At 57.1% G+C, this 25618-nt stretch overlaps 3 protein-coding genes across 3 annotated transcripts; 1 reads left to right on the top strand and 2 right to left on the bottom strand.

The window, feature by feature from the left end:
- Positions 1–636: 636 nt before the first annotated feature.
- BESB_083470 (HEAT repeat-containing protein) lies at positions 637–9814 on the bottom strand (the record flags this gene model as incomplete). The annotated part of the gene is made up of 13 exons (XM_029366697.1): positions 637–858; positions 1075–1251; positions 1751–1960; positions 2429–2620; positions 2852–2992; positions 3449–3970; positions 4284–4585; positions 5244–5435; positions 6123–6252; positions 6742–7146; positions 7582–8068; positions 8353–8541; positions 9255–9814. 13 exons carry the CDS (start codon positions 9812–9814, stop codon positions 637–639), a joined length of 3729 nt encoding a protein of 1242 aa, XP_029217157.1.
- A 5660-nt stretch (positions 9815–15474) lies between these two features.
- BESB_083460 (uncharacterized protein) lies at positions 15475–18621 on the top strand (the record flags this gene model as incomplete). Its single annotated transcript, XM_029366696.1, has 1 exon — positions 15475–18621. One exon carries the CDS (start codon positions 15475–15477, stop codon positions 18619–18621), a length of 3147 nt encoding a protein of 1048 aa, XP_029217156.1.
- A 2346-nt stretch (positions 18622–20967) lies between these two features.
- Positions 20968–24650, bottom strand: BESB_083450 (putative small nuclear ribonucleoprotein polypeptide A'; the record flags this gene model as incomplete). Its single annotated transcript, XM_029366695.1, has 8 exons — positions 20968–21023; positions 21386–21488; positions 21840–21949; positions 22108–22296; positions 22699–22735; positions 23138–23227; positions 23552–23676; positions 24572–24650. 8 exons carry the CDS (start codon positions 24648–24650, stop codon positions 20968–20970), a joined length of 789 nt encoding a protein of 262 aa, XP_029217155.1.
- Between the last annotated feature and the right edge of the window lie 968 nt (positions 24651–25618).

Genomic DNA, 25618 nt, shown 5'->3' with positions numbered 1-25618 from the left:
GGGAAGACCAAGAAGTAAAAGTCGGCAGAAGAGGAAAGGGCAGGGGAGAAAGACAAAAGCCAGCGGGAGCCCATCAGGCCACCCTCAACCTTACCTCGTCAGCCACTGCGTTAAATCCCCGAACTCATCTTCCGCTCTCGCCCTCCAGGCGGCCGCGGACGACTTTTGTCATACGTGTGAGCCTACACACATCGATACTTTGGATGTGGCAACAATGCCTCCCCGCGCCGCCTCTCATACACGCTTCATCTCTTCTCGTCCTCTCCCGCGATGACTACTCTGTGTCTAGGAACCTCTGTTTCGCTGTTCGTGCCCTCGCTCTCTCCGCCTACGTCCTTGTCCTGCCAGTGCCTCTTTCACCTTGGCCCCTCGAGTCCGTCCCGATCCAAATTCTCGCTCTCTTTGAGTCTGCTGCCCTACTCCTTTGCCACTGTCGAGCTCCGCTGCGTTTTCCTCACTTGGTCTCCGGCGCGCTCCTGCACTTTCGCCCGTGCGTCTCTGCTTCCCCATACAACCAATGAATCTGTGTGTTAATCGTCACCAACAAATCCCGCCGCCCCTCCTGTCGCCCTTAGCGTCGACGGGCACCCGTAGCTCCAGACATTGTCATCCGGGTGCGCTGTCACGCGAACGCACTTACTTCAGCAGCTTCTGCAGCTTCTTCTGTTCCTTCGTCGAGAAGTTCTGGCAGAGAGCAGCAAGGGGAGCCGGCTGGTTAGAGTGGTTGATCTGCGCGAACAGCTTTTTGATTTCTTCGTTCAGGTCCGCGTCAGAGAAATCCGTCCGGTACACGCTGCACAGAATCTGAAGCAGGCGAGGCAGGTTGCCCGCATTCGGCCCCAGAACCACGGCGTTGTTCTGCGCACAGCACAGTTCAAGTGACAAATGTGCAAAATATACTTCATAAATGCATGGATATGCTCATGTGCATAGGACTGCGTGAAAATAACCGTAAAACCATATACGTGTATGGATTTTTAAAAAGTAGTGGCACGACATAGGCATTTAGCGTACGTGATGCCCGTAGATCGGCGTCGCTATCTATATGATCACGGTGCCGTCTCCCCGCTTTACCTGCAGAATGGCTTCCATGAGGAACTTGTGCATGCGCAAACCCTCAGTTTCGTCCTGCTTGAGAGGCAGGTTTTCGAGCCACGCGGCGAGAAGCACATGCTGCTCCTCTGTGCTCATCGAGCCGCCGTAGTACCGTAGCAGATCTCCTAGTGCGGCTGCTGCATTGTCTGTCGCCGCCTGGGAAAGGCCGCACAACAAGCATGACGCGTACAGACGCACGCCGCGTCAACCGACTGTGAACGATACGCATTTGCATGAATACAGATACACATATATAGTCATTCATGTATATGTACATGAAGATGCGAACAGGTGCGCATATTTGAAGGCGCTAGAGTCGTAGTCGCTAGCGGCTAGCGGCTGCTACCCTCAAAGGAATTGGTACCCACTCACAGACACGACTGAATGTTCACGCATTCACGTACGAAGATTCTGCACATAAGTACGAGTACTGGTGAGAAAACAAGCAAAAAAGGTAGGTAAAAACAGTGAATGGTGCAGAGACCTGCATTAATATCCGCTGGCGCAGCGTAAAAATTCGCAATCGCAGCACAGCTGAGGTGTACATATTGGTATCAGCAAGCAGCACGCACCACACATATCTCTATATATACATGCCGAAATATCCGGATACGCCTCCTCTCGCGATTTGTGTGTCTGTTAACTTTTGATGTACCTGCTCCATCTTGTTCTTTGTTTTTTGGCTGCGGTTGACTGCCACCAGGAGATTTTTCGCGGCTTCCTGCACGAAAGGCTGGAAGGCCTGCTGGAGGAGGGCTCCCTGCTGAATGCCGTAGGCTGCAGCTTGGAGAACGCGTGAGTCCGAGCAAAGGATGCATTGCAGCAGACGCGGCATGAACAACGGCCACAGCGAAAGGCCGTCGCCCTGAAGATGAAAGACGCACGCACGAGAAACAGCGGCGGTTGATCGCAACCAGACGCGAAAACAGGCGTTGACGCTTTCGAGTTAGGTCAGCCCCTCGTCAACCCCTGCTGACGGCGTCTCTACGACGCCCTCACAACAACTTGGAGGGTTTCTGTGCCGGCCGCCGTGCGACAAGATGGAGGCACTCGGGGCGCTACACCAGCACACTGGTCAGAGTCAAACGGCCTCACGCTTCACAGGAACGAAGCCCGGGACGCACGCAGATCGTGGCACTGAGGAGGAACAACTACGCCCGAGAGGACACGTGGGCGCCCATCGTGGAAGCAGCTGGCGTGAGACAGTGGGACAAGCCGAAGAGCGAGACAGGCTGCTTGTCAAGGAGACGACAGACGTCAGGCTCTTTCGCTGCGTGACGTCATTGTCGAATGGCTCTGATGAGCGCGCCTGCGTGCTTTCTCTTGGACGAACCTTGAGGTGCTGAAGGATGTCGTCGCAAACGTAAAGCGCGACGCTCTTATCCTCATCTGGAGCGTCGTCTCTGAGGAACTGCTGAACGAATGCGGCAGCGGCTTCGCTCGCCTTGCTTCGGAGGAATTCCTTCGGGTGGGTCGCCATGAGCGTGCCCACAATCTCCAACAAAGACGACCGCAGCGTCTGTTCCTGCCACCAAAAGCGAAAACACGCGATGTCGCAACATGGAAACGCAATCACGCGGCCAGCGAGATGCGGGAAAAGGCGAAGAGCGCCTGCGGTCAGCCTCACTAGGGAGTAGGCCTTCAGCCTCGTCCCCTACACACAACCAACAGGCGCAGCGCCACGCCCAGACAGAGACACACGCACACGCACAGACACGGGGGAGCTGATGCTGTGGCTAAGGCCATACTTGCCTACCTGCTGGTCTTCCTCTTCCAGTCGCAGCATGTCATCCTCGTCGACGTCTTCATCTTGGCGGTTCTTCCTCGCGGAGATGTCTATGCGGCGCTCGAACGACTTCTCCAGCGCGCTGAACACATGCAACGCTTGCTGAGATACCTGCGGAGAAAACACGAACCGGGCGAGGCAAAAAGTAGACTCCTCTCCCCTACGCAGGTGCAGCGACTGAGACGGCCGCGATACGTGCGCAGAAAAAAAATGTCTCTCACGCGGCTTGCAGGCTCTCAGCACGCCAAATCTGCCGTGAGAAGCAACATACGTCGATGCCAGCCAACACCAGCCAAAAGCAGATTCAGATCGTTCATAAAATACCAACTCGGTTGTCTAAAATTACAAAAAATAAGTAATGCATATAATTTGAATACATATGTATGCAGATTATGCCTACGAATTAACTGCTCGCTATATATATATATATATATGAGGTCAGTCCCATTTTCTCTGTGTTCGCCATATGTAGAGAGCTCTGGTCTCTGTAGAGCACAGAGCCGGGGGCAGATATGTCGACAGAAATCACGGTCGCGCGTCTTCGCCCGGCGGTCGCAGAGTGCACACCTCTTCATCTGCGAAAATGTCGCCACCAGCCTTGGAGAGGCACTCGTTGAGGCCTGACGCTTCGGCGATCATCGAGTCGACGTCCCCGTCTTCGTCCTGCAGGGACTTGAAGACCTCGTCGCACGTGCGCAGCGCCATCGCCCGCAGCAGCTTCTTCATCGTCTCGCCGTTGCGGCGGCCTTCTTCTTCCTTCTCTCGGTCGCCTTGCGCCTGGGCGAGTGCGACTACTTGCGCGTGCTGGAAGACGATCTGCTTGCAGGCGCCAATCAGCGAGGCCATCGTCTCGAGGGCCTTCTGCTTGATGTCTTCAGAGAGCATGTGCGTGAGCAGCGGGAAAACTGCCTCCGCCGCGGGCTGGAGGAACGAGGTCGACGAGACAGAAGCTGAGGCGAGGGACGTCAGCGGATCTTGGAGGACTGTCGTTATCGTGCACAGCAGGTCCAGGGCGCGGCTCTGCTCCTCCAGCAGCGAGGTCTTCAGACCGAGCGACGTGTTGGAGTCCAAAATCACATATGTCATGTCCTGGAAACCACGCACGTGCATTCCACAGGAATTTTTGCAGAACATCGGTGCTAATTATGGAGGGAAATGTAGACAGAGAGCCACGCGCCCCCCCCTCCCCCCAGCCCAAGCAACAGCAATATATAAATATATATATATGCTTGTATTTAAGTATGCGGCGGAGAGTCACGCTCACGGAACGAGAGGCACGCATGTGAAGCCCCAAAACAATTCCTGCACGCGAGCAGACAGTTGCGCAAATACGCGGGCATACGTGTGTATGTGTATGCATGCAGAGTGGGTCAAAGCCTTCTGAGGGGCGTGCTGCGCGTACCTCGTCGTCTTCGGCTTCCTCAGCCTTCATTTCCTTGGGTTTCACAGTAAGGACGGAGAGGAGAGGCGGAAGGATACGCGGCAAGTAGACGAGGAAGTCAGAGCCCATCGCTCTGCACATGCGGCCGAGAGCCTCGCAGAGGTACTCTCTGACAGCATCACCCTCTTCGTCCATGCATCGGTGATGATTGGTATGACCACAGCAGCTGCTGGACTTGGATTCCTCGCACGTCGCAGTGCTCTCCGCGATCTGAAGCATCGCCTCCATCGCGACTTTGCCATCCTCCGCGAAGCGGTCGTGGCCTGCGTCGAAAAGGAAAGCACAGGGCCGCGCGAAACGCTCCCTCAGCGAGCAACTGCACTGCAGCCGCCGTGCGCAGACAGAACCCACCAGACGACTCGAAAAGAGCAGAACGACGCGGAGGGACGGCAACGCATCCAGAGAAAGCTGAAAAAGAGGAGGAAAGAGGGACACGTAACCGCGAGGGGCGACACGAGAAATTTGGGGAGAGAAGGCAACAGTCAGGCGGGGAGAAGGGGGGGGGGGGACAAACGCTCAAACGCGCGACGGACCAGCGCGCCCCAGCCGGTCCCGCTCGAGTTCTCTACATGAACCGGTGGAGACAGCGAGACGGTAAACAAGAAAGGGCTCTCGGCTGAACTCCCGCTACGCATCTACGTATACATGTATATGCGTATGTGTGGGCAAGAGTAATGCATTTACAGCCGGCGTACTGAGACACGAGTTACTTATGCCCGACTTCTTCAGTCTCTGCTCGTAACCTTTCCCTTTCTCTCCGCTCTTCTCTTGATTCCACTCAAAAAAGAGTCCAGCCTCAGCTCGTCGGGTACGTCCCTGCCCGCGCCAGAACTCCGCTAGCCTCGCCCCCGATTCGCGTTTCTAGCGTTTTCGCGTGGTATTCTCGGCGCTGAACTCTTCCGTTCCTGGTCCCGGGCTTACCGACGCTTAGGCCGACGATGGAGATGCACTCGATCGCTTTCCCGCGAAGAGAACGCAGCTCGAGGGCATTGCTGTTTGCAATCACGTCAAGAAGCGACGGCACAACTGCGGAGTAGTACGGGATGAAGCTCTCTTCCAGAACGCCCGCAACGACCGCAATGCAAGTCACTGCGTGCTCACGCACAGTCTTGGCTGCAGCGAACAGAACACACCACGAAAAGTGAAGCGTGTCCGCGCGAAGCATGCATACGGAGATGCGATCGTGCAAGAGGCATCCAGCCAAAACGAAAACGCCAGTTTCGCCGGCGGCACATCGCAGGAAGGGGTCAGGCCGCGTAGGAAGCGCTGCAGATCTACACCAGTTGTTTCTCGGGACTCAAGTCAGCATAATCGATCGAGAGGTTTGTTCAGCGACACGTTCACCATCAACTGCCTTGGCTCGACTTCGAACCGCCTGTGTTGTCCCATGCGTGTAGAAAAGACGTATGCACGGGGAGAGGCCGCGCGGGGCCTGCAGAGAGGCGCATCCGCCGGCCCCGCTCCACAGGCGGACGCGCGAGGCACACACACGGGGAAAGTCTGTGCTCGCAAGTTGACCAGGATCTGTTTATCTAGGGCGCCCCAGTGTGCAGCCACGCGCGAAAGAAGAAGACAGAAGGAGTGCACGAGTAGGAAGATGCGCCGCGTGGCTGGGCGCAGCGGAGTCTGGCGCCGCTGCGCCCTCCCGGACGGTCGGCTACCAAGCACGAGCACGGGACAGGAAGGAATGAAGGCGAAACGAGACAACACCGGCAAAAGAGAACGCCCAGAGGCACCCCCCGCGCGAAGGACGCCTGCCTGTTCACCGAGCAGCGCATGTCATGTATAATCTCTGCTTACGCGTGCCCACACGAATCTTGGTGAGGAGCTTCTCCATGACCTGCGCGGCCACCTTGAGCATTTCGGCCTTCTCGACTTCCTCCGAAAAGTTCACGAAGGCCGCGCAGGCGTGACCCTGCACACGGGGGACCTGAGTAGAAAGTGCAGAGAGACACATTAGACGCCTCGCTTGAGCCGCAACTGGTTCATCTCCCATTCTCGTCTGACGGTCACGCGCCACAGCGCTCGCTCGGTTCGTTCCCTCGTCTCCCTAGGCGCCCTGCCTTTGACTCGGCGGCTTGTCTGCCTCCTCGCTCTCGTTCGACGTCTGTTCCTCTGCGTCAGTCTGTCAAGTTCGACGCAGGCCGCGCGTATCTCTCTCGTCTTTTCGCGTGTGTCGATCCGCGGCTTCTTCCGCCGGGAAGCTTGCAAGTTAACAGAAATACAGATGTGTACACATAGTAGATAGGTAGTCAGTACACTGTATATCCGGTGCGAAGCGTCAACTTGACCGCGCACTGGACGCTGACCGCCCTGGGGCGATCGAGGAGAGGGGGCGAGTGCGTTTTCGCCCGGGTCGTTTCCGTCGCTGACTCCAACCCCTCTCTCCGGGGGCGAGTTTGCCCGGGTGCGAGCCCACCTCGTCGTCCATGCGCGCGATGAGGAGCGGGAGCATTTCAGCGGCGAACTGCTCCTGGATGTACGGCGTCTGATCGAGACTCATTTGGCCTATGGCCTGCGCAGCGGCGAAGCGCACGCGGAAGTCCGGGTCGCTCAAGTAGCGCATGAGGGTCTTGGCGATGTAGTCGAGCTCCTCGTCCTGGTCTTCTTGCACGTATTCGACTGTCTGCGAAATCGCCATCAACGCGACGAAGCGGTATTCCCACTCAGCGCGCTGCAGGAAGTTCGTGATGTAGTTGAACAGCGCCGGCAGCAGCGTGGAGGCCGCCTGCGTGCGACCTCCCACGGCGATTTCCTCATCGGAGCTGTACGCGCGGCAAAGGCGGTCGAGGCCCTCCTCGCCGACGTCAAAGAAGCGCTGCTCCTGAACCACCCCGCGAAAGAGACACCAGCAGACACTTCAACGCGCAAAACTCCGAGATCGCGCGTGGTGGCGACAGCGAGAAATGATTCAGATGGGCGCGCGGCGTCTCAGTTCAGCCGCACCGAGAGACAGACAGGACGAGCGCATCTGGCAGGGAGCGAACAAAAGGTAGAAAAGAGGATTTTCGGCTTACACTCCCACACGGATGCACAAGTGTCTGTGACCAACCCGCGAGAGGAAGAGATAAACAGAGTGAAAGAGAGACGGAAAGACAAAAAAAATATCCCGCAGCCAGACCGTCAAAAGAACGGACTTGCCTGCTTCTCCGTGGTCAGCACACGGGTCCCTGCGCAGCGACGGGCTAGTGCTCTAGCTGTCTCCGCCTCGCTCGAAACCCTGAACCCTACACCGGCTGCAGAAATCTCGTCGACTTACGTCTTCCTCCTCGCCCTCCTCAAGCCATTTGCTGTAGGAGCTATCGCGGATGTCGAGCATGCACATGAGCAGTGCCTCCACGAGGCGGTTGAGGAAATCGGGGACCTTCAGCATGACTTGGTTTTTCTGCTCTACGCAGCAAATCAGCGCCTCGACTGCGTACTTCCGGCAGCTCTGCAGCCCCTCTGGCGTCTCGTCGTCGGTCTTCTTCGCCGCCGCTGCCGTCGCCGCGACGGACGGCCCCTTGGTGTCCACCGCTCCCGTCGCAGGGGCGATCCCGACAGAGCCCAACGCGGTCGCAGCGGCCTCTGCAGCAGCCGCCGCCGCAGCCGCCGCAGCAGCCGCGGCCTCCGCCGCCTGCTGGTGTCCCTGCCCAACCAGAGAGACTGCCAGGAGGTAGTCACAGACCTGCGACAAGTGCGGCCGAAGGAGTGAGACGCCGCCGCCTTGCTCGGCTTCGCAGAGCTGAATGATCAAAACCATCATCCTGCGAGAAGCAGAAACGCGACAGCAGCAAGGATCTCCAATTCACATACAAAATTAGGGACGGGTGTACACGCTGCCGGACGTGAATCCAGTGAAAAGAGATATTTCAGGGCGTCAGACTGACTCTCTCCCGAGGCTGAACGCACTCGCACGCGTAGGCATATTGCGAGCTGCTGTTTGCTCTCCAGAGAAAGCAGAACTCTCAACGTTGACGCGTGCACAAAGTGTCCCTCCAAAGTTTGCGCTCCTTTTACGGTAGCCCGATTTCCTCTCTTCTTTCCCTACCTCTCTGCGAGTGCGTAGTCATCGTCGTTGCCCGCTCTCAAGGCCGCCTCGAGCGTGTCGATCACGAGAAGCTGCACAGGCGGGACTTCGGGTGCTGCGCCGCGGTTCTTTGCGTCGGGTACGAATTTCTTGTACACGCGCTTGTTCATGTCATCGACAAGCGAGACCAACAGCGCGAAGGCCTCGACTCTGGTAGACGCAGACAAAAGGGGCAGAAAAAAGAAGAACGCGCGAGTGAGAGTGAGACGGCGAGCAGCGAGTGTCGTCGCGGAGGACTCGCGGAGACAGAGCGCCCAGACCGCGCAAACGCTCGCACCTCTCTCTCGCGCCTGCCGTCCTCTCCACACACTCATGATGCATGGACAGCGATGTGAGAGCCTGTACCGCGGACCCACGGCGCGGTCGCGGCCTCCACACAGACGAAATCGCTTGTCGTTTTCGTCCCCCTCTCCCCGTCGCCTCCCTGCCTCCCCTACCCTGCATTCGCGGCTTCTCACTCAGCAGCTCGCTCTCCTCCAGCGCCTCACAAGCCGGCGAAGCCCTCGCTGTTGTGTAGGACACCGCAGAGGCGACGCTCGGGTGTGCAAGCGACGGGCGCATGTTGCAGCTAAATACACTGCCCAGACCGCATGCACTTGTAGGAGCACACACGTATAAACGTAAGCAGGTACCCACAAAAGCACACGCTCAGTGAGCAGTTATCCGTGTGCGGCAGCTCCACAAGATTCGGGTGCTGCGGAGGAGAGAGGCGCACGAAAACCCGCGTGGCAAATCTCTGCCGAAACGCGGAGTGGATGTATTTCCGCGCCCGCAGCATCTCCATCACTGCACGCAACATGTATACATATACGTATAAATATGAATGCATCGGGGTCGGGATGTCTGTGGTGTGGGCGGCGTACCTGGTGTTGACGTGCTGTCCTGCAGCCATGCATGCGCAGATGATTTTGCACACGAGAGGGGCGGCGGCTGCGAGTTGTTCAGTCATGACCGGGGCGATTTCAGCGAGGATGCGCAGGCCGCTCTGTTGCTTGATGAGATGCCCGCTTTGAATCATGGAGAGAAGGACTTGACCGAGGTTGTCCCACTGGTCGATGGGAATGAGATCTGAGGCGAGGTCGCTGATCGTGTCGCAGATGTTGTTGCGGACGAGCTTGTCTTGCTCGGCATCAAGGCAGTGGAGCAGCATCTGCTTCACCTGTCCACGCTCCGCCTCGCCGAGGCGATTCCAGATGTGCGAGTCACTGTCGATGACGCCCCGGAAGAAGCTGCGCAGGAGGACTGCGGCCTGAAGGCGGACTTCATCTTCTCCGTGCGACTGGAGAGTCTGCAGAATCAGCGAAATCAGCGCCGCAGGCTGCTTCTCCTTGCCCTCCTTGATCTGACGCTCAGCCTCCTTGCGCAGCGCCTGGTCTGGCGAAATCACCGCCCGCAAAAGCGAAACGAAGGCCTCCAGATCCATCTTGACAGAGAGAGAAGACAACACACGGGACGACGAGGGGGGAAAGCGCAAGCAGCGAGGCGCGACGACAGAAAAGAGGGCAACCGAAGGAGATTTAACCTGGCAGACAGACGACAAGCTGAAAGGATTGGAGAACGAGGAGCAATGAGGAGGAGGCGAGGCAGGATGAGAACGGGAGAAGAAGGCGAGGCAGAGAAAGCGGCCGTGACCGAAGAAAAAGATGCTGATGCGAACAGGCGGCACGGAAGAAAAGCCGATGGGCAGCCAGACAGTGCGTGGGTCGGACGTACACGGTAGGAGAAAGAAAAGGAAGTCTTCTATCGGAGAAAAAGGTGGACGAACCTAAACGAAAGAACAGAGAGAAAAACAAACACCGGCGCCGGAACGAACAGCGACATCGCGGCACGCTCAGCCAACGAAAAGAAGGAGATAAGTACGAGGAAATAACGAGAAGCCTCACGCAGGGACGTGGGGGCAGCGAAACAGCGACACGAAGAAAAATACGCGAAGGCGAGAAGTTGGAAGACGGAAGAGAGAGCGTGAGAAAAGACCCTCGCCAGCTGTGTGATGATGGCATCCCACGTGGCCGCGAGGCTCGGAGAGAAGAGAGGAGAGGGAGACAGAAGGCGAGGGACTTTGGCGGATGAAAAGGAACGCGAAAAAGGAGAGAAAAAGCGGAAAGCGTGCCAGGCGGGGGACGAAGCAAAACAGCTGAAAAACGTCACAGCGGACCCAAGAGTCCCTCGAAAATCAAACGACAGACGAGCGAACGCAAACGCGAAAACCCTCGATAGGGCGTGGGGTGGGACGAGACCCGCTCGCGATTAAAACATCGACTAACAACTCGAGTTTAAAACGGCTGGCTTGAACCTTCTGCAAACTCGGACAAAAGCGCAAAATTTCGTCTATTCTCTCTCATCGCAGTTCAGGTTCTGCTTTCCCCTCAAATAGCGTTTTCCTTTACTTCCCTGTGCTCTCCAATTCTTCAAGGCGCGCGGGCAGGGTGAAGAGGACACACACCTGCTACCAAGACCCTCTCGAGATACTGCTGCCGGCTCCCTCCGCAACTAACTTCTCCATCGCTGGTTTCTCACACATTCTCGGCTTCGCTCCTTGTTCCCGCCTGCAACTCATGGGCTACCGCGTGGAGCAGCTCGCGGGGCGTGAGAGGCAAGCCGGCAGCCTCATCTACCCCGAACTGTGAACGTCCTGCCTCGAGCGCAATGCAGCTGGCGGGGGCCTGTCAAGAGGCTCCGTCTTCCCCTCGGCGTCATTCTTACGAATGCGTGGCGATCTCATAGCAAGAACTGGGTACCTTGGAGGCTTTAGTGCGGGTACAACACACGTACGTAGGTGTCGGGCCGTGGGCATGTCTAGAGATACGATAGATGGAGCCATGTTCCACGGGGGGTAGAGGGGGGGGGGGCAGCGATCATTCAGGGCGACATTGAGTCGTTTCCCCAAAAGGTTGCGCGATCTCTTATTTGCTACTACAGCTATTTATTATTGACTCAAAGTTTCTGTTCTGAATTTGGTAGAGGTCGTTTGACGAACCAGCACTTGCATACAAGCTGTACGAATATCACAACATGCACTTGGGTAGGCGCTCTATTAATGTTATTCTGTTCGGAATACTTAGAACTGAACTGGTAAGAGATGCTGTTGCGCAAGCAGATCTCACTGCAGCGAGGGGCTCGGTAGTACTAGTGTCAGATAGCAACACTCGAGAAAGCGCCATCCACGTGAACCGCTTCCAGGCGGCAAGATGCGTTTTGCATACTCCCCCTCTGTACACCACTGAAGGCTGAGGAGGGGAAGGGGGGTGGTGACTTTTCTCCCTTCTTCCTGAAGTTGTGTGGAAAGACACGAGCATGACCGTAGCAGCCGTGGAGAGCCAGCGTGTGCAGGGGTGGCGAAGCGGGTCGCTTGGAGGCTTGTGCATGAGCACTCCACCGATTACTTTTTGAGGCGAACGTCGTAGGGGCGGAACATGCCGTTGGCGTAAACGGGGGCTCATGAAGATTCAGATCACACTATCGCTTTCGCGGAAACGAAGAGCAGTAGACAGCACTGACACTTCACGTTGTCTGTTGCCGAGCGTATCTCTACCAGCAGCAGTCAAGGTGATGTCGTTTTCCATTATCTCATACCGGAGCGAAGTGCATCGAAAGGCATCCGTACATTGAAGGGGGATTCGCTTTCCTGTCTGTACGAGCCGGACTAGGGTCTCGCACGCAGTTTGTCAGATTGAGACGGGACGGTGCAGAAAATGTTGAGAATGGCTCCTGCGTACGCTTCGACGTCTAGCGGGTGGGAGGGGGGAGGCTTTACGGTGTCATTGCTGGTGTCTTGCATCAGACTGATGTGGATATCTCAAACTCCTCAAACGGCGGAAACGACGTCGTTAGCAGCAACGCCCGCAAGGAGCGCCAAGTAGCCAAATGCAACCCCTACGGGTATTAGTCCACATGGCATTCTATCTCTACGTTATATAACGGTTGTAAGGTACGCCAGGGATAACAGGTCAGGTAATGCGGGGAGTCCAACCCCGTAGTATATCCGACCCAGAGAAAGGTAGTTCCGATAAGCCTAGAAATGATCTCGATCTCGGATGGTATATACGGGAACGATGGCTGCTATACTGTGATAATAGCGAGGCATAGCCTGGCCGTGATCTTTATGTTAGTACGTGCTTCTACGGGGGATATGGTATTTTCTTTGTACCCATAGAAACTGATGGCTTGAAAGTCGTTCTCCCAATCCCAAACGCGACCTCCTATTTCCTAGTGTTATTGGGGAACGCCTTCGGTCTGGGCATAAATACACAGGGAGCTAACTAGGTACAAGGAGCTTGACAAACGTCAACAGCTCTATATAATCCACAAGCACCTGCGTCTACTGGAATTTATACTACAAGATTGAACATTGTAAAGGTCATTGCGCTATGGTTTTATGACAAACCTTTTAGTAGCTGTCGTAGCGGGCGCAGAGTCTTTTTCCTTTCGGCGCATTGGGGTTCCCGTGGAAACCCCGTGTAGCGCATTCGTCTGGCTTGCCTTCAGGGTCGTGGTCGGCGTATTCGTCCACTATGCGTATATATGCATGTGTGGCTCAAAAAATCAAACGTATGCACTCCTCTGGCCAAATCAGATATATTTACAAAAGAGAAGGCGTAAAAGGATCAAGCCGGACACGTACATGCAGAGCGGAGCTCATGGCTCTATCGATCTAATTCTCATCGGCTCCTGTACGAGTCTGCCTCCGCAGAGGCGTACAAGTTACAACGTCGCGAACGTCTGTTCGCGTCGTTGGTTTTCACGTGGGAGTCACGAGTTTTTTTTAGAGTTCATCTTGCCTCTCGATTCTGCTGGTTGTAAGCGTGAGTGGGGACGGAGGCGAGGAGGGGGACGAGTACCGGAGGTGTTTATGACTTCACTGGTCTTCTTTTCTCTCCAGCCTGGCTTCGCTCTCACTGTTCCACCGCTTCGTCTGTCTTCACCACCATCCAACCTGATTATTGGCTTTCTTCGTTTTCTTATCTCGTTTTGTCTCTGTCTTTTTTTGTGTCTCCTTGTCCCCCATACTCTGAATCTCGTCCACGTTCCCTGCAGTCCTTGCGTGTGTCGTTTTACGTGTATCCGCGCGTGTCTTTGCCCGACGAGAACTCTCAGCGAGGGCTCAAAGAGAAAAGATGGACAGGGGAGCTGGTTCCTGATCTCGTTTTTTGTCTCCCCTTTCATCGGTGTTTCGCGTGGTTTTGTCCACGAGTTTTCCAGTAGTTTCTCGTTTTCAGGCTTCTCTTGGCTGTGCCACCGGCATTCCTCGCCTCTGTCTTCGGCTCTCTCCCTTCCGCGTTCTTGGCGGTAGCCACACGTCGTCTACGGAAGGCCACCGGAGCAGACGCGTCTTCGCTGGATGGAAACGACCACAGCCCCCGTCGCAGCAGCATACACAGCAGCTTTTACGGTCTTCTTTGTTTTTGGAATCCATAGGTTTTTTTCATGTGTATGGGCCTGCCAGGGAAGCGCGAGGAGAGACGACCGAGCTCGCCACAAGCGAGTGCCTCTCGGGCGGACGGAGTAGACCGCTAGGGGCGCGAGCATTGCCAGCCGCGTGGGGTGGCGAAAAGAGCTGTTTGATGCATTGTTTCATCTGATGGCTCCTGTTTGTGCCGCGTATTTGAAGGCTTCGTTGCCCGCCCCCTCTGTCTCGTTCTGGGTCTCCATTTGCCGTCCCCTCAGCAATCGACCACAAGACACATCCCGCGTCATCGCCGGCAGCCTGGACATCTTGCACCTCGTGCGAGTTTTTTTCTTCTTCTACGGACTCGGAAGGAGTCTTTGTCCGCCGTTTTTCGCTTTTTTCCGACCGTGTAAGCACTACTGAGTCCGCTTCTCCTGAACGTCTCGTTCTGGCGGCTGCGAGGCGTCCTCCTTCCAGGCTGCCGCTTTTTTTCTCATAGGGTTCGTTCTCTCTGGCTCTTGGGTATCTGCTAGGATTTGGGTCGCATGTGTATCACGAGGGGCGGATCCGCTAGGAATTTTTTTACTCCAGCTGCCAGCCATTCTGCTGCGCAAGAGCGTGCGACGCGCCCTGCTCTCGGCGATCGCCGCACGCTCAAACGTTTTCATCAGCCGCCCTATTCCGAGTATCGCGCGAGTCTCCTCTGAGTGCGAGCTTTGTCTTCCCATTTCTCAGCGGTCGGTGTGTTTCGTCTCGCTCTTTCCGTTCGTCGTGCGCATGTGTGTGGCGAGGGCTTCCGCCGCGTTCCAGCCTGCATCGTATGAGTCATGTCTGTGCTGAGGTGTCCTGTCTGTCAAAGCTTCTCGTTCGTTTCGTTATTTGCCGTTTTCGAGTTTTCCGGACTTCAGCGGCTGAGAAACCGGCACTTAGCCTCTGTGTTTCGTTTGAAATCTCGGAATTTTGAGCGCATGTCCCGGCGGTGCCGGATGACTTCACAGTGTCGTAGACGAGCGTAGATACAGCTCTGCAAGAGGGCTCTTTCTCTGTCCTCACCTGTCCCCCCCCCCTCCCCCCCCTTCCCCTGTTGGCAGTCTCCATTTTCGCTCACACGCGTTGTTAGCCTGCATTTTTGCGAGGATCAGCGTATACAGAGTTTTCCTGTGTCTCTGCTTCCTCTCACGTCTGTGGGCTCTGCGCTTCTCTGTCTTGTCAGTTGACGGTCTGTTTTCTTCCTTTTTTCCACGTGGTTGACTACCTGCGTCTCGTGGTCCTCTTGCCGTCTGTCTCTGTCTGTATCGCTTCTGTGGGTCTGAAGAAATCCGTGGTCTTTTCTCTGGCGTCCGTTGTTTCGCTTGTCTCTCTAGTTGCTGCCCTGGAAGCTCGGCGGCGGAGGCACCGCAGACGGGCGAACAAGCTACGGCGAAGCAGGAAGGAAAGGCATGCTGCAGAGGCGGACGGACTTCGCGGAAACGTGTGTTTTTTCGAAACATGATGGGCAGTAGACAGGGCGCGGCGAAGGCGTGTTGTTCGCTCTTCATTCTCGCCTAAGAGAAGGGCCGACGGCGCTCGCGTCCGGAGTCTCTGCCTGTCTCCGTCTCGTCTTTTCTCTTTCTTCCGACGGAATGTGGTTCCATTGGTAGTTTCGTCGCGCCTCTCGACCGATCCTGCTCGGATTTTCCTCGCTCTTGTATTCCGTCATGGAAGTAGCCGCAGATGGAGTCTCGAGTCCGGCTGCTCTTCCCCCGACGGCAGACACGAGGGAAGTGTCTCTCTCCTCCTCTTCGCTTCCGCCGCGCCCGTGGCTCGCTTCTTCGCATGCGGCGGCAGCTCCTTCGTCTGCAGCGTCTTCCGCGGCCTCCTCTTCACTCTTTCTCTCCGTGACGCGCATCGCCGCCCCCCCCAGGCAGAGACTGGCTGCGGCTGCGTCGTCTACGGCTTCGCTCTCTCCGTCTGCATCGTCTCCCTCGTCTGCCGCTTCCTCCGCCTTTCCTGTGCCCTTTCCGCGCGCGCGGGAGAAGAAAGCGCCTCTCGCTTCGCCTTTGAGTTCGCAGTCTGCTTCGGGTTCGTCGCTCCTGGCTGGCGGCAGCATGCCTTCGCCGTCCCTCGGGGTGGGACGTGCGCTGCAGGGGGAGACGACGGAGGCAGAGCGAAATGAGCAGACGAAGGAAAGCCGCCGAGAGTCGGGCGCGAGGGAAGAGCTCCTCGCGGGAGGGCATGCGAGAGAGGAAGCGAGTCAGGTGGCTGCGACTGAGATGGCGACGGACAAGCGAAACGCAGGTCACCAAAGGCGCCATGCCGCGTCGTCTGCTTTAGTCCAGCAGCGAGTGTTCGCAGCGTATTTGATGAGTCAGCATGCGTCGCCTCCGTCGCACTCTGCGTCCTACGCGCTACCGCACGCCGCCCCGGGGGGGGGATCCTCGGCGGCCTCCTCCTCGATGCTGCCGCCTGCTCGCCACCCGCCGCTGTTTTCTTTGTTCTCGCCTCTTTCCTTTTCGCAGCCTGCAAGTTTGAGTAAACTGTCTGCCAAGCCTCCTTCGTCGCGTCTCCCCCCTCTGCCTGCTCTGTCGGCTTCTCTCTCTTCGTCCCTCTCACAGGCGCCTCCCAGCGGTTCGCTCGCTGCGTCTCCCGGCAGCAAGGAGTCGCACGCCCTCCCTGCTGCCGTTTCCTCCGCTGGGACTTCATTCGCTTCGTCTTCTCTGGGTCGCGCCGCATTCCTGCCGTCATCTTCGCTCGTCTTCTCGGAGACCTCAAGGAACGCCTCGGGCGCGCTGCTGGCGCGCGCCGGTCGCCACGGGGAGACTGCGCGTGCGTCTTTCGCCGTTAAGGTCACGCGCATTGAAGAGCAAGTCGTCTTTCGTGCGCAGAGGAAGCGCGATGAACGGCCGCACCCAGAGGAGGAGGAGGAAGTCCGGCTGCGAGCGGCGAAGCGATTCAGGCGAGAGGAGGCCGGAGAGACTGGGGAGAGGGACGAGAGGGGCGCGGGCGAGTCCGGAGCCGCGGCGAAGTCGGGAGAGAAGGATGTTACTTCTAACGAGAAGGAACCGGCTGGGCGCGCGTCCGTTTCTCCGTGGGGGGACGGAGGCGCGCGAGAGAAAGAAAACCGGGGTCTGACTCCCGTCGAGTTGAGGGCGTATGGTGCGTCCTCAGCAGCACCCCGCGCAGCGGACATTTCGCGGGAGACAACGTCTCCGTGCAAGGCGACTGAGAGCGTGCGGCGCGGGAAGCTCTCGGCTGAGACAGGGGGAGGCGCGTGTGCGTTTCCCTCGCTGCTGTCGAGGATGCGCGGACTCCCTGACCCGTATCCGTCTCTCACGTTCTCTGCCGGGATGTCCGCGCGCGAGATCACGCGGCGTCAGCAAAAAGCTCTCGGCGCCTTCCTCCGCAGCCTGGAGAGGACGCCTGAGGACAGCGTGCGAGGCCGCCTCGGGGCCCCCCTGCAGCGGCTTTCGGCGGCTTTCTCGGGCAAGAGAGACCCCAGCAGCCCTGTGGCGCGCACCTCCGACGCAAGCACAACTTGCTCTTCGTCCTACTCGCTCCCTGCGAACGCGGCTGCGACCTGTCCGCGCGCGGCGTCCCCCGCGCTGGGCGCGCATGTGCGCATCCTTGACTCAGACGACATCACGTTTCTCGCCGAGAAGAAGCGCGACGCGCTGCTGACGCCCAAGACTGTCCTGGCGCCCGCGCTCGCCGCGCGAAGAGCGAAAATTATCGACATCCTCATGAACTGCGCAGCCGAGCTGCAGACCTCGGGCCTGGTGCTCACGCCAGACGACCTGCCGCGCTCCGCCATTCAGCTCGCCGTATCCCTCCTCGACAGGTCGAACATTGTCTCCATCTTCGAGGAAGAGAAGCAAAGCGACGCGTCCTGCCGCGTGCAGGCCTGCAGAGCCGAGCAAGCTCTGTTCGCGGGGCGGCGTGAGCCAGAAGGAACCCAGCGCACGCAGGACGCGAGAGAAAACGGAGGGCGATGCCCCGACGGCGACGCCCTGGAGGCGGGGGACGTCGTCTCCCCAACCCGCGACGAGAACGGGCTGAGAGCGCCGACCGAGGACCCAGAGTCTGCGAAGACTCTGCAGACGCCGCCGCACGCGGACACGAGTCTCGATTTCCTCCTCTTGTCGCCGCGCGCCGCCGCTCCGCCGCCTGAGTTTCCGCGGCCGCGCGTCTCGGGCAACGACCCGGAGGCGCTCAAGACGATTGCCGCGCTCTGTCTGTGCACAGCGCTGCAGTTCGAGACGCCGAATTCGATGGCTTTCGAGCGAAAAGCCAAGCGCCTTTTGACCCTGTCCCATCTCTGCAGCTACACCTTCAACCTGCCCTTCCCCGTCATTCAGAGAGCCTTTCTCGACCGCGTCGCGTGCGTCGTCTCCGTGCCCGTGCCCATCGACTTTGCCAACTACTTCCTCTACAAGTTCGACTCGGCTTATATGCGGAAGAAGGCCAACTCGTCGTCGGTGCAGCTGGTGGCCTTCCTGCTGGACTGTTTCTCGCTGACGCCACAGGCGGTGTGCACACCGAGCGCGCTGGCTGGCGCGGCAGCTGTTTTGCTCGCGAAGCGAATTTGCGAAAACAAAAAGCGGAAGAAGGAAAAGAAAACCGAGAGGGAGGAGCCCATGTGGACGACGGAGATGAAAAACATCACTGGCTTCGACTCGCTCCAGGTGAAGAAAGTTCTCAAAACCATGAACGCCTTCCTCATGACGAAGCGTGGCCGATTCCCGGGCCTTCACAAGCTTCACACAAAAGGCTGGGCAGCAGTCGAGTGGGAACATCCTGGGAAAATCAAAGCGAGACTCGAAAAAGAAGAGCGGAGACCCAAAAGAAACGAGGCCGTGCGCCATTGAGAGCGAGACAAAAAACGAAGGGCCTGTTGAAGAAGGGTTTCCCGCGAGAGGGAACAGCAGAGAAGAGAGAAACAAGAGAAAGAGCCGGGAGCAGGGGTTAGTCCATGGTCTGCCCACATTTTGCGGGAGAGAGAATCGACGCATATGCAGCGGAGATGCCTGGATCTAGTGAGCAGCGAACTGAAGATACACCTGCAAACCGGCGTGCTGAGGAGGCGCAGAAAGAAGATCGTGCGAGATACCTGAATGTTTTGAAGAATGACCTCGGAGGGAGAAGGTAAAAGCTCTTTTCTTGGTGCGGAAGAAGCTCTGCGGTGAAGGCGGCGAAGAGAAATGGACGCTGTTCTAGGCGACTATCAAGCGCCGCGGACAGAAATCGCGGCAGAAAGGGGGAACGCGCGACAGTTTTCATCTCTCGCTGAGAGAGTTGCATGAGTCGGTAGCGAATTGAAGGCAGCGAAACGCGCGAGAGAGGCGAGTGCATGCGCAGAAGGCGAATCCGGTCAGTTCAGGGTCAGGCGCTGAAAGAAGGGGGAGAGAAGAGTTTGCGTGCAAGGCTCTCCGAGCGCTGCGTGAGCACAGAGAGAACGAACGCAGAGCGAAAGCTAAGAAACTCTCCCCCATGTCAGAGGCGCGCAGCGGTGTCGAGGCGAATCAGACTGAGAGTGAGGGCTCCAGAGGCAGGAACGGGGGGGGTAATCTCGCATCTGTGCATGTTTCGAATCTGGCGCGCTCTGAAGCAGGGAAAAGAAAGGAAAGCGCGAGACAGGATGTAGCGAGAAGCGACTTGTGCAGAATAGGAGTCAGAAGCGCCGCGTGAGCCGAAATTTGAGGATGAAGGCGAAAGAAAAGCGAGAGCAGCAAAAGTTTTGCTCGCGAGCCGAGGACGAGGAGAAGAGAGAGACCTCACACAGAAGTTCAAAGAGAAGGATGAAAAAAAGAATGAGAGGGAAAGGAACCGCTTGCGCGCTTTCTCTGTCTTTTCGCCTTTGCGTAGATACAGCGAGACAAGGTCAGCTCGTGAGTTTCCTCTCCACGAGAGAACTTTTTTCACGCAGCTGTGTGAGGAGCTTCCTTCATCTCGGCGTGGAAGAGGGAAAGTGTGTGGTTGCTAGCCGCTGTGTTCTTCAAGAAGAGATTTTAGCTCGCCGCGTGCCGCTTTCTTCGCCTCTGCGTAGGCAGGTCTTGTGTCTAGTGTTTTATTCGCTTCGTAACTCTCGTCTTGCCCAGCTGGGCGTTGTTCTGTGCGTCCTGTCCTCCTCGCTGTGCTCGACCTGTTTCACGCCCGGCTTCGAGACCAGCCAAAAACGCTTGCCCTCCCTCATCGACGCGGCTGCCTAAATATCTTTTCTAACGCTTCCCACGCCCACGCAGGCCAGCGCCACGGACGCCGCTGTGCCACCGCGATCCTCCTGCGAGAGATCCAGGCTTTTCGTGCAGCGCGTTGAAAGCTGCAAGGATCACTATTAGATATATGCCTAGACTCTGAAGTAGAGCGTGCGTCCCTATGCATGCGTACGTGTGCATCCATTCTAGCTACAGAACCCCGCACGGCTCAGCGTCGCGACAGCGGGATTTTGCAAGTGATTCGCCTCAAATCTCGGTCTAGAGGCGTTTCGCTGCCTGAACGGGGCTCTGAATTGAAACGCGGAAATGCGCGTCGCATGCAGGTGCGACATCGTGATTCTGCTTGGAGGGTGTGCCGTATGTGTCACTGCCGCAGAGCTCGATGCTGCTTTACGTGATTCCTCGGCTGCCTCAGCGCTCTCAACTGGAATTTCTGCTTCGGCAGCTCTTACGTGTACGCGTATTTCTTTTCAGCCGCCTGGCTTGTGCCCATCCATACAGGCATCTAGTGTGACACGGTTATAGGCCTGTTCAGTGTGAGCAAAGTTCTGTCACTGGAGGAAGACACGTGAGATACAGTCTACGCGGGGCTTTCGGTTCCTTCTGGAACGGCCGCGGCGGCCAAAAAAAGAGAAAAGCGAAGATAAACACACGCAGAAGCGCACGGAACGAGACAGTGCACAGAGGCGTGAGAGAGCAGAAGCAGTGCAAGCAGCAGAGGCCAGCAGAGAGGCGGAGGCGCAGAGAGCAGAGGTAAAGCAAAGAGCAGAACGGCGAGCAGAAAGAGCGAAAAGCTGAACGAACAAAGTGACCGCGCGAAATCGCATCGCATGGCTGAAGCCCACGATTTTTTTTCATTTTCCGCTTCCTCGTCTCTTTCTCCGTGCTCTGCACTGTCTGTTTTCACGGCTCCTTTTAGCCGCGCAGTTTCCTCTTCTACGCATCCCTCGCGCCTCCGCCTCGCTCTCGCCGTTTTCCATTCGCAGCGACTCCGACCCTTCATTTCTTCCGCGCTTCCTCCTCTCCTGTCTCGTTTGCGCGTTTGTTGTTTTGCTCTGCAGAGGAAGCAGACAAGACAAAATAGGCGCCAAATATAACGCAAGTCGAGCGAGCAAAAACTCCCAACGAGGAGAGATGAATAGACACTGCTAAATCCGTCTCGCGGCATTCAGGTTGAGACACACACACGAGTACGCTAACGCAAACACGCATAGAAGAAAAAGATGCCTCGCTTGCTACGTGTTCGCGATTACGAAGGCGGATAGAGCGGCGGGCGCAGATGCAAAGCTTGCGAACGAAGACCGCGGAGACAGAGAGCAAGCGGACGGACGGGGGCGTCCCTGTGAGAAGAAAGTGCGAAGGTGGTGTCGCGTGGTGCATGCTGCTGAGACAGAAACTGAGTCAAAAAAGTTCTCACTTCTCTCCTCTTCGGTCAGAAGATCATCTGGGATGTAGCCCGCCCTGAGAGCAGTCTCCAAGCGAAGGATTTCCTCCATCGTGGTCGCCTTCGCAATCGCGAGCTGCAGAGGGACAAGAAAAAGACGAAGCAAGCAGGCCGGCTGAAGATGAAAAAAAAGAGGAGCCAAGATAAGAAGGAAGCGGAAAAGAAGGCGAGACAGAAATTGGCGCAGCGTGGGTAGGCGCATGCACTGTATACGTCGCCGCGTTCGCAGAAAGAAGGAATAGAAAGGAATGAAAAGGCCACCGAAAGCCGCAGGGCACAAGAACCACGCAGAGGAAGGCGCGCAAAATTATCTTGCGTCTGTCCTCGATAATGGGTTGAACGCCACGAAGAAGAAAGCGGACGAAGCAGAAGTTCAAGAAATGCGCAGAGGTAGCCGTCAACGGCGGAACTGAGAGCTAAAACGCACCTTGATCCTCTCAATATGCTCTGTCGAAGTGTCCTTCGCCGATTTGCTCTCATCTGCTGAGGCGCTCAGCGGCCGCGCACCCAAGGCGGCGTGGCCCTTGCGAGACGGTGCTGAAAAAACGATAAAAAGAAAAAAATGCGTTCCTCTCCTTGAACGGTCAGCTTCACTTGGTCTTCATCGTCTCCCCCTCTTCCCCTGTGCTTGCTTTCTCCCCTTCTCACCCCCCCCCCCCCGCCTCCTAGCGTTCCTCTGTCCTCTGTTTTCTCACCGATTTGTTGGGCGAGCTTCGCTCCCTTCTCTCCCTTGAAGGTGTTGTGTGCCTGCTCCCGCTCGAGCTGCGTCACGCGCTTGTAGTCGAGGAACCTCAGCTTGGGAAGGTTGAAAATTACAAACAGGCGGTAGTACGCGCGCTCGCGGACGCCATTATCCACGAGCGAAAGCCGCTCGAGCTGCTTGGCTGAAAAAAGACAAAAAAACCGGAAAAAATTCTACTAGACCCATGCGGTGCCCAGGGTTGAAAGGCAGAGCCACGCGGTTCGGAGAAATTGAGGGGAACAAAATGGAAAAATGGATGTCCCTCAAAGCGAGGCCTTTTTTGCCACGGGAGCGCCCACCTGGCCGCCCCGGTCCTACCGGCACGTGCACATCGACAGAGAAGGCATGGGAAAGAATCCGTCACGTGGCGCTACAACGACTCTAGAAGGCCACCTCTTGGAGAGAAGAAACCAAGCAGCCCTAGAAAATGATGTTCCACGGCGCCGACACATCCACCAAACCTCCAGAAGAGGCAAGGACGAGACGCGGCGGAGAGGTACATCTGAGTGCAGACGAATCTGCCACCGCCGTGAGGCCTGCTCACCTTGAAAGAGAGGAAGGAGATCCGAGAGGACATCGATCTGTTTAGACGCATGCGCAACAAGGGAAGACATGCACGGCATGGAAACGCATGAGAGACACACAGTCGGCGCGCGAGCTCGCGGTGAATGAAGGCCCTTATACACATACAAAGATACATGTATGCGCACTCAGATATGTGAGGCTTGTCCCGCGGTCGCTGGAGTTCGTCTGCTTTCACTCCCGATAGCGCTGTTCGACAGCAGAGCTCGGATGAACTCCACAGGCAGAGTCCTGCCATCCCTAACAGGTCTAAGGAGCGTAAGTAAGATGCACACGCATACGAGCCTGACTGGGCCAACGTAGAGACGGAAGGACTGCGTTAACGTGGGGAGACGCATGCACACAGAAAGCACATGTTTGAAGTACGTTAGGCTTTGCGGGCGTTCCCGTCGCTCGCCTACCTTGTTGTTTGTGAGAATGAGGGAAGTGAGACCTGGAAGGCTCGCGATCGCCTCAGGGTCGATGCGCGAGATTCTGTTGTTGCAAACGATCTGCGAGCGAAAACAGCACCCGCACGCAACAAAATGAGGCCGCGCGGAGAGGGAAAAGCGGCTCTTTCTGACAAAAAAAAAAACTCATGTGCAGCACTGGATGGAGCGACTCAAGACAGAGGGGACATGCCATGCCAGTCGGTGCGAGAGCTGTGCGAAAAAGCGAAGGAAAACGCGACAGGCAGCGCATGTGCGCAGAGACGTCACACAGCAGGGCGGCGGTCACAAAGCGATCCCCATGTCAGAGACGGCCGCAGATCAAAAGGATGGTACCTGCGCCACGCACACAGAACGTGTGTCTCGCCGTCGTCGGGCGCGCCCTACCAGGCTTCTCAGTCGTGGGAGAGGGGGGAAGTTTTCGAGCTTCAGGAGCTCGTTGTCCGTCAGGTCGATGCACTCGAAATGGTCTTGTGTCGCACCCAGGTTCTCGATCATCGGAATCTTGTTTCCTGAAAGAAAAGAAGAAGACCCGCGGACAGCAGGATTCAGTCCCGACGCAAGGCGCCGAAACCGCCTCGTTCTTCTCCCTCTTAGTCAAATCTATTCAAGCGATATGGGGGTGCGCCTTGAGCGAAGGCAGTACGCGGGGAGAGAGGCACAATCGCCGCCCGTCTGCCCACCTCTACAGAACCCCGAGAGCAGAAGTGTGTCTTTAACTGAACCGGTGCGTCGACCGTCTCTGTTGTGCACAGGCGGTGGGAAAAGGAGCCAGCCAACAGAAGTTGATGGGGGGGCGATGCGAAACAGGAAGAGCCGAGAAGCCACGAGGCCGCAGCTGCTGCTGACTGGAAACACGGAGCGACGACACGAAAGAAAGAGGACTACCCTGGACGATAGCGGGTTCACGCATGTCCGATCATCAGATGAACACGCAGCGCCTGGGATCTGGTGCGTTTTAGAATCGAAGCCCACAGAGGGAACTCTCCGCAGACACAGGAATCCGCGAGACCGCGTCGCCTCCCCTCAGTCTGGCTCCCCGTCCCTCTAAGGGACGGGGGTGGGGGGGGGCGGGGTGGAGGAGGGGAGGCATAGCTATGCTGCGGTTCATTGTCATCCTCTGAGGATGCGGTTCTATCTTGTGTCTCCCAAAAGCCGAGGGGGACGCGACGTGAAAACAAACCGCAGCGTTGCTTCCTTTCGTTCAGTGCGCAGCAGCTTTTTGAAAGAAAGAAGAAAGGGTCCACGTCGCGCGCGCGCGGCAGGCCGGCGATGAGCGCCTGACATTCGTCCGGCATAGAGAACATACAAACTCGGGTATACAGCGGAATCCTCGCCAAGGCCGGCATCAAGCGGGGGACGCTGAATGGAACGAAAATACGAAGCGCGTGGGTGTTGGGAGTTTACCTCGCAGACAGAGAGTCCAGTCGCGCGCGGGGTTGATATATTGGTGGGACTGGAGAATGAGGTCGACAGTGAGCCGCATCTTGCCGAGTGCGCAGGAGACGAACACACGAGAACGAAGCGACGCGCCGACCGAAGGCGAGGCGGCACGCAACTAAAAAACCCAGAGCCAGAGTAGAAAAGGAGGAGGATTCGGGGCGGAAGTTCACACCGGCGAAGAGCAGAGCCACGCAGCAAAAGCGCCCGAAGAAGCGCGGCGTGGGCTCCACGTGGGGTGACGGACGATAGAGACAGAGACAGCGAGCAACGACTCTCACGGGAAGGGCTAGAGAGACCGGACTGAGAGCATGGTTTAACGCAAAAACACGACAACAGGGAAGTACGAAGCAGCGAATTAAACCAGGTCAGTTGTACGAGAGCGGACGATGCAAGGCTTTCAACGGGCAGACACGCCAAGAACGAGCAGAGAAGAGGAAGAAGAGAAGAGCAAGAACGGGAGAGGGAGGCCTACGGAATATAACTTGAACTGAAAGAGGAGAGGGAGTAGAGGACGGAATCGAAACAGGAAGTTGAGAATGGAGCCGCACAGAGCTCGTTGCTCAAGCGAGACACAGTGAGAGCTCGAAAGTTGAGGGCGAAGCGAGAGACGTCTTTAGAAAACTCTCCTGTGTCCCTCGACTCCGGCGCCAGCCTCACTCAGTTTTTTCTCTCTGTGCATTCGAAAGTGTGTTAGACCTCCTGGAAAAGAAGAAAAGGCGGTGTGGTCAGCAGACGTCTGATTTCAAGAGACAACTGGAAGCCGGCCTTCGAAAGGTATGCGGGCGGACGGGGGGCGTAAGCGAGGGTAGTCAGGAAAAAGACGAGAGGGAGTTCACGCGCTGGAGGGTAGACGGTAAGTATTCAGGGCAAGTACGCAAAACATGGCGCATGCAGCAGAATGCAAAATTAAACAGATTTGCAGGAGAGAGGCGCAGTTGTGTCCCTTGCGATAGATGCCACGGGAAACAGCGACCAAGACGAGAGCCATACGAGTCAGTCCTGCGGGCGATC

The sequence above is a fragment of the Besnoitia besnoiti genome, chromosome VIII (assembly GCF_002563875.1).
Source record: "Besnoitia besnoiti strain Bb-Ger1 chromosome VIII, whole genome shotgun sequence".
Taxonomy (NCBI): Eukaryota; Apicomplexa; class Conoidasida; order Eucoccidiorida; family Sarcocystidae; genus Besnoitia; species Besnoitia besnoiti.
Note: the sequence above shows the minus strand (reverse complement) of the source record. Positions and strands in the feature narration are given on the sequence as shown.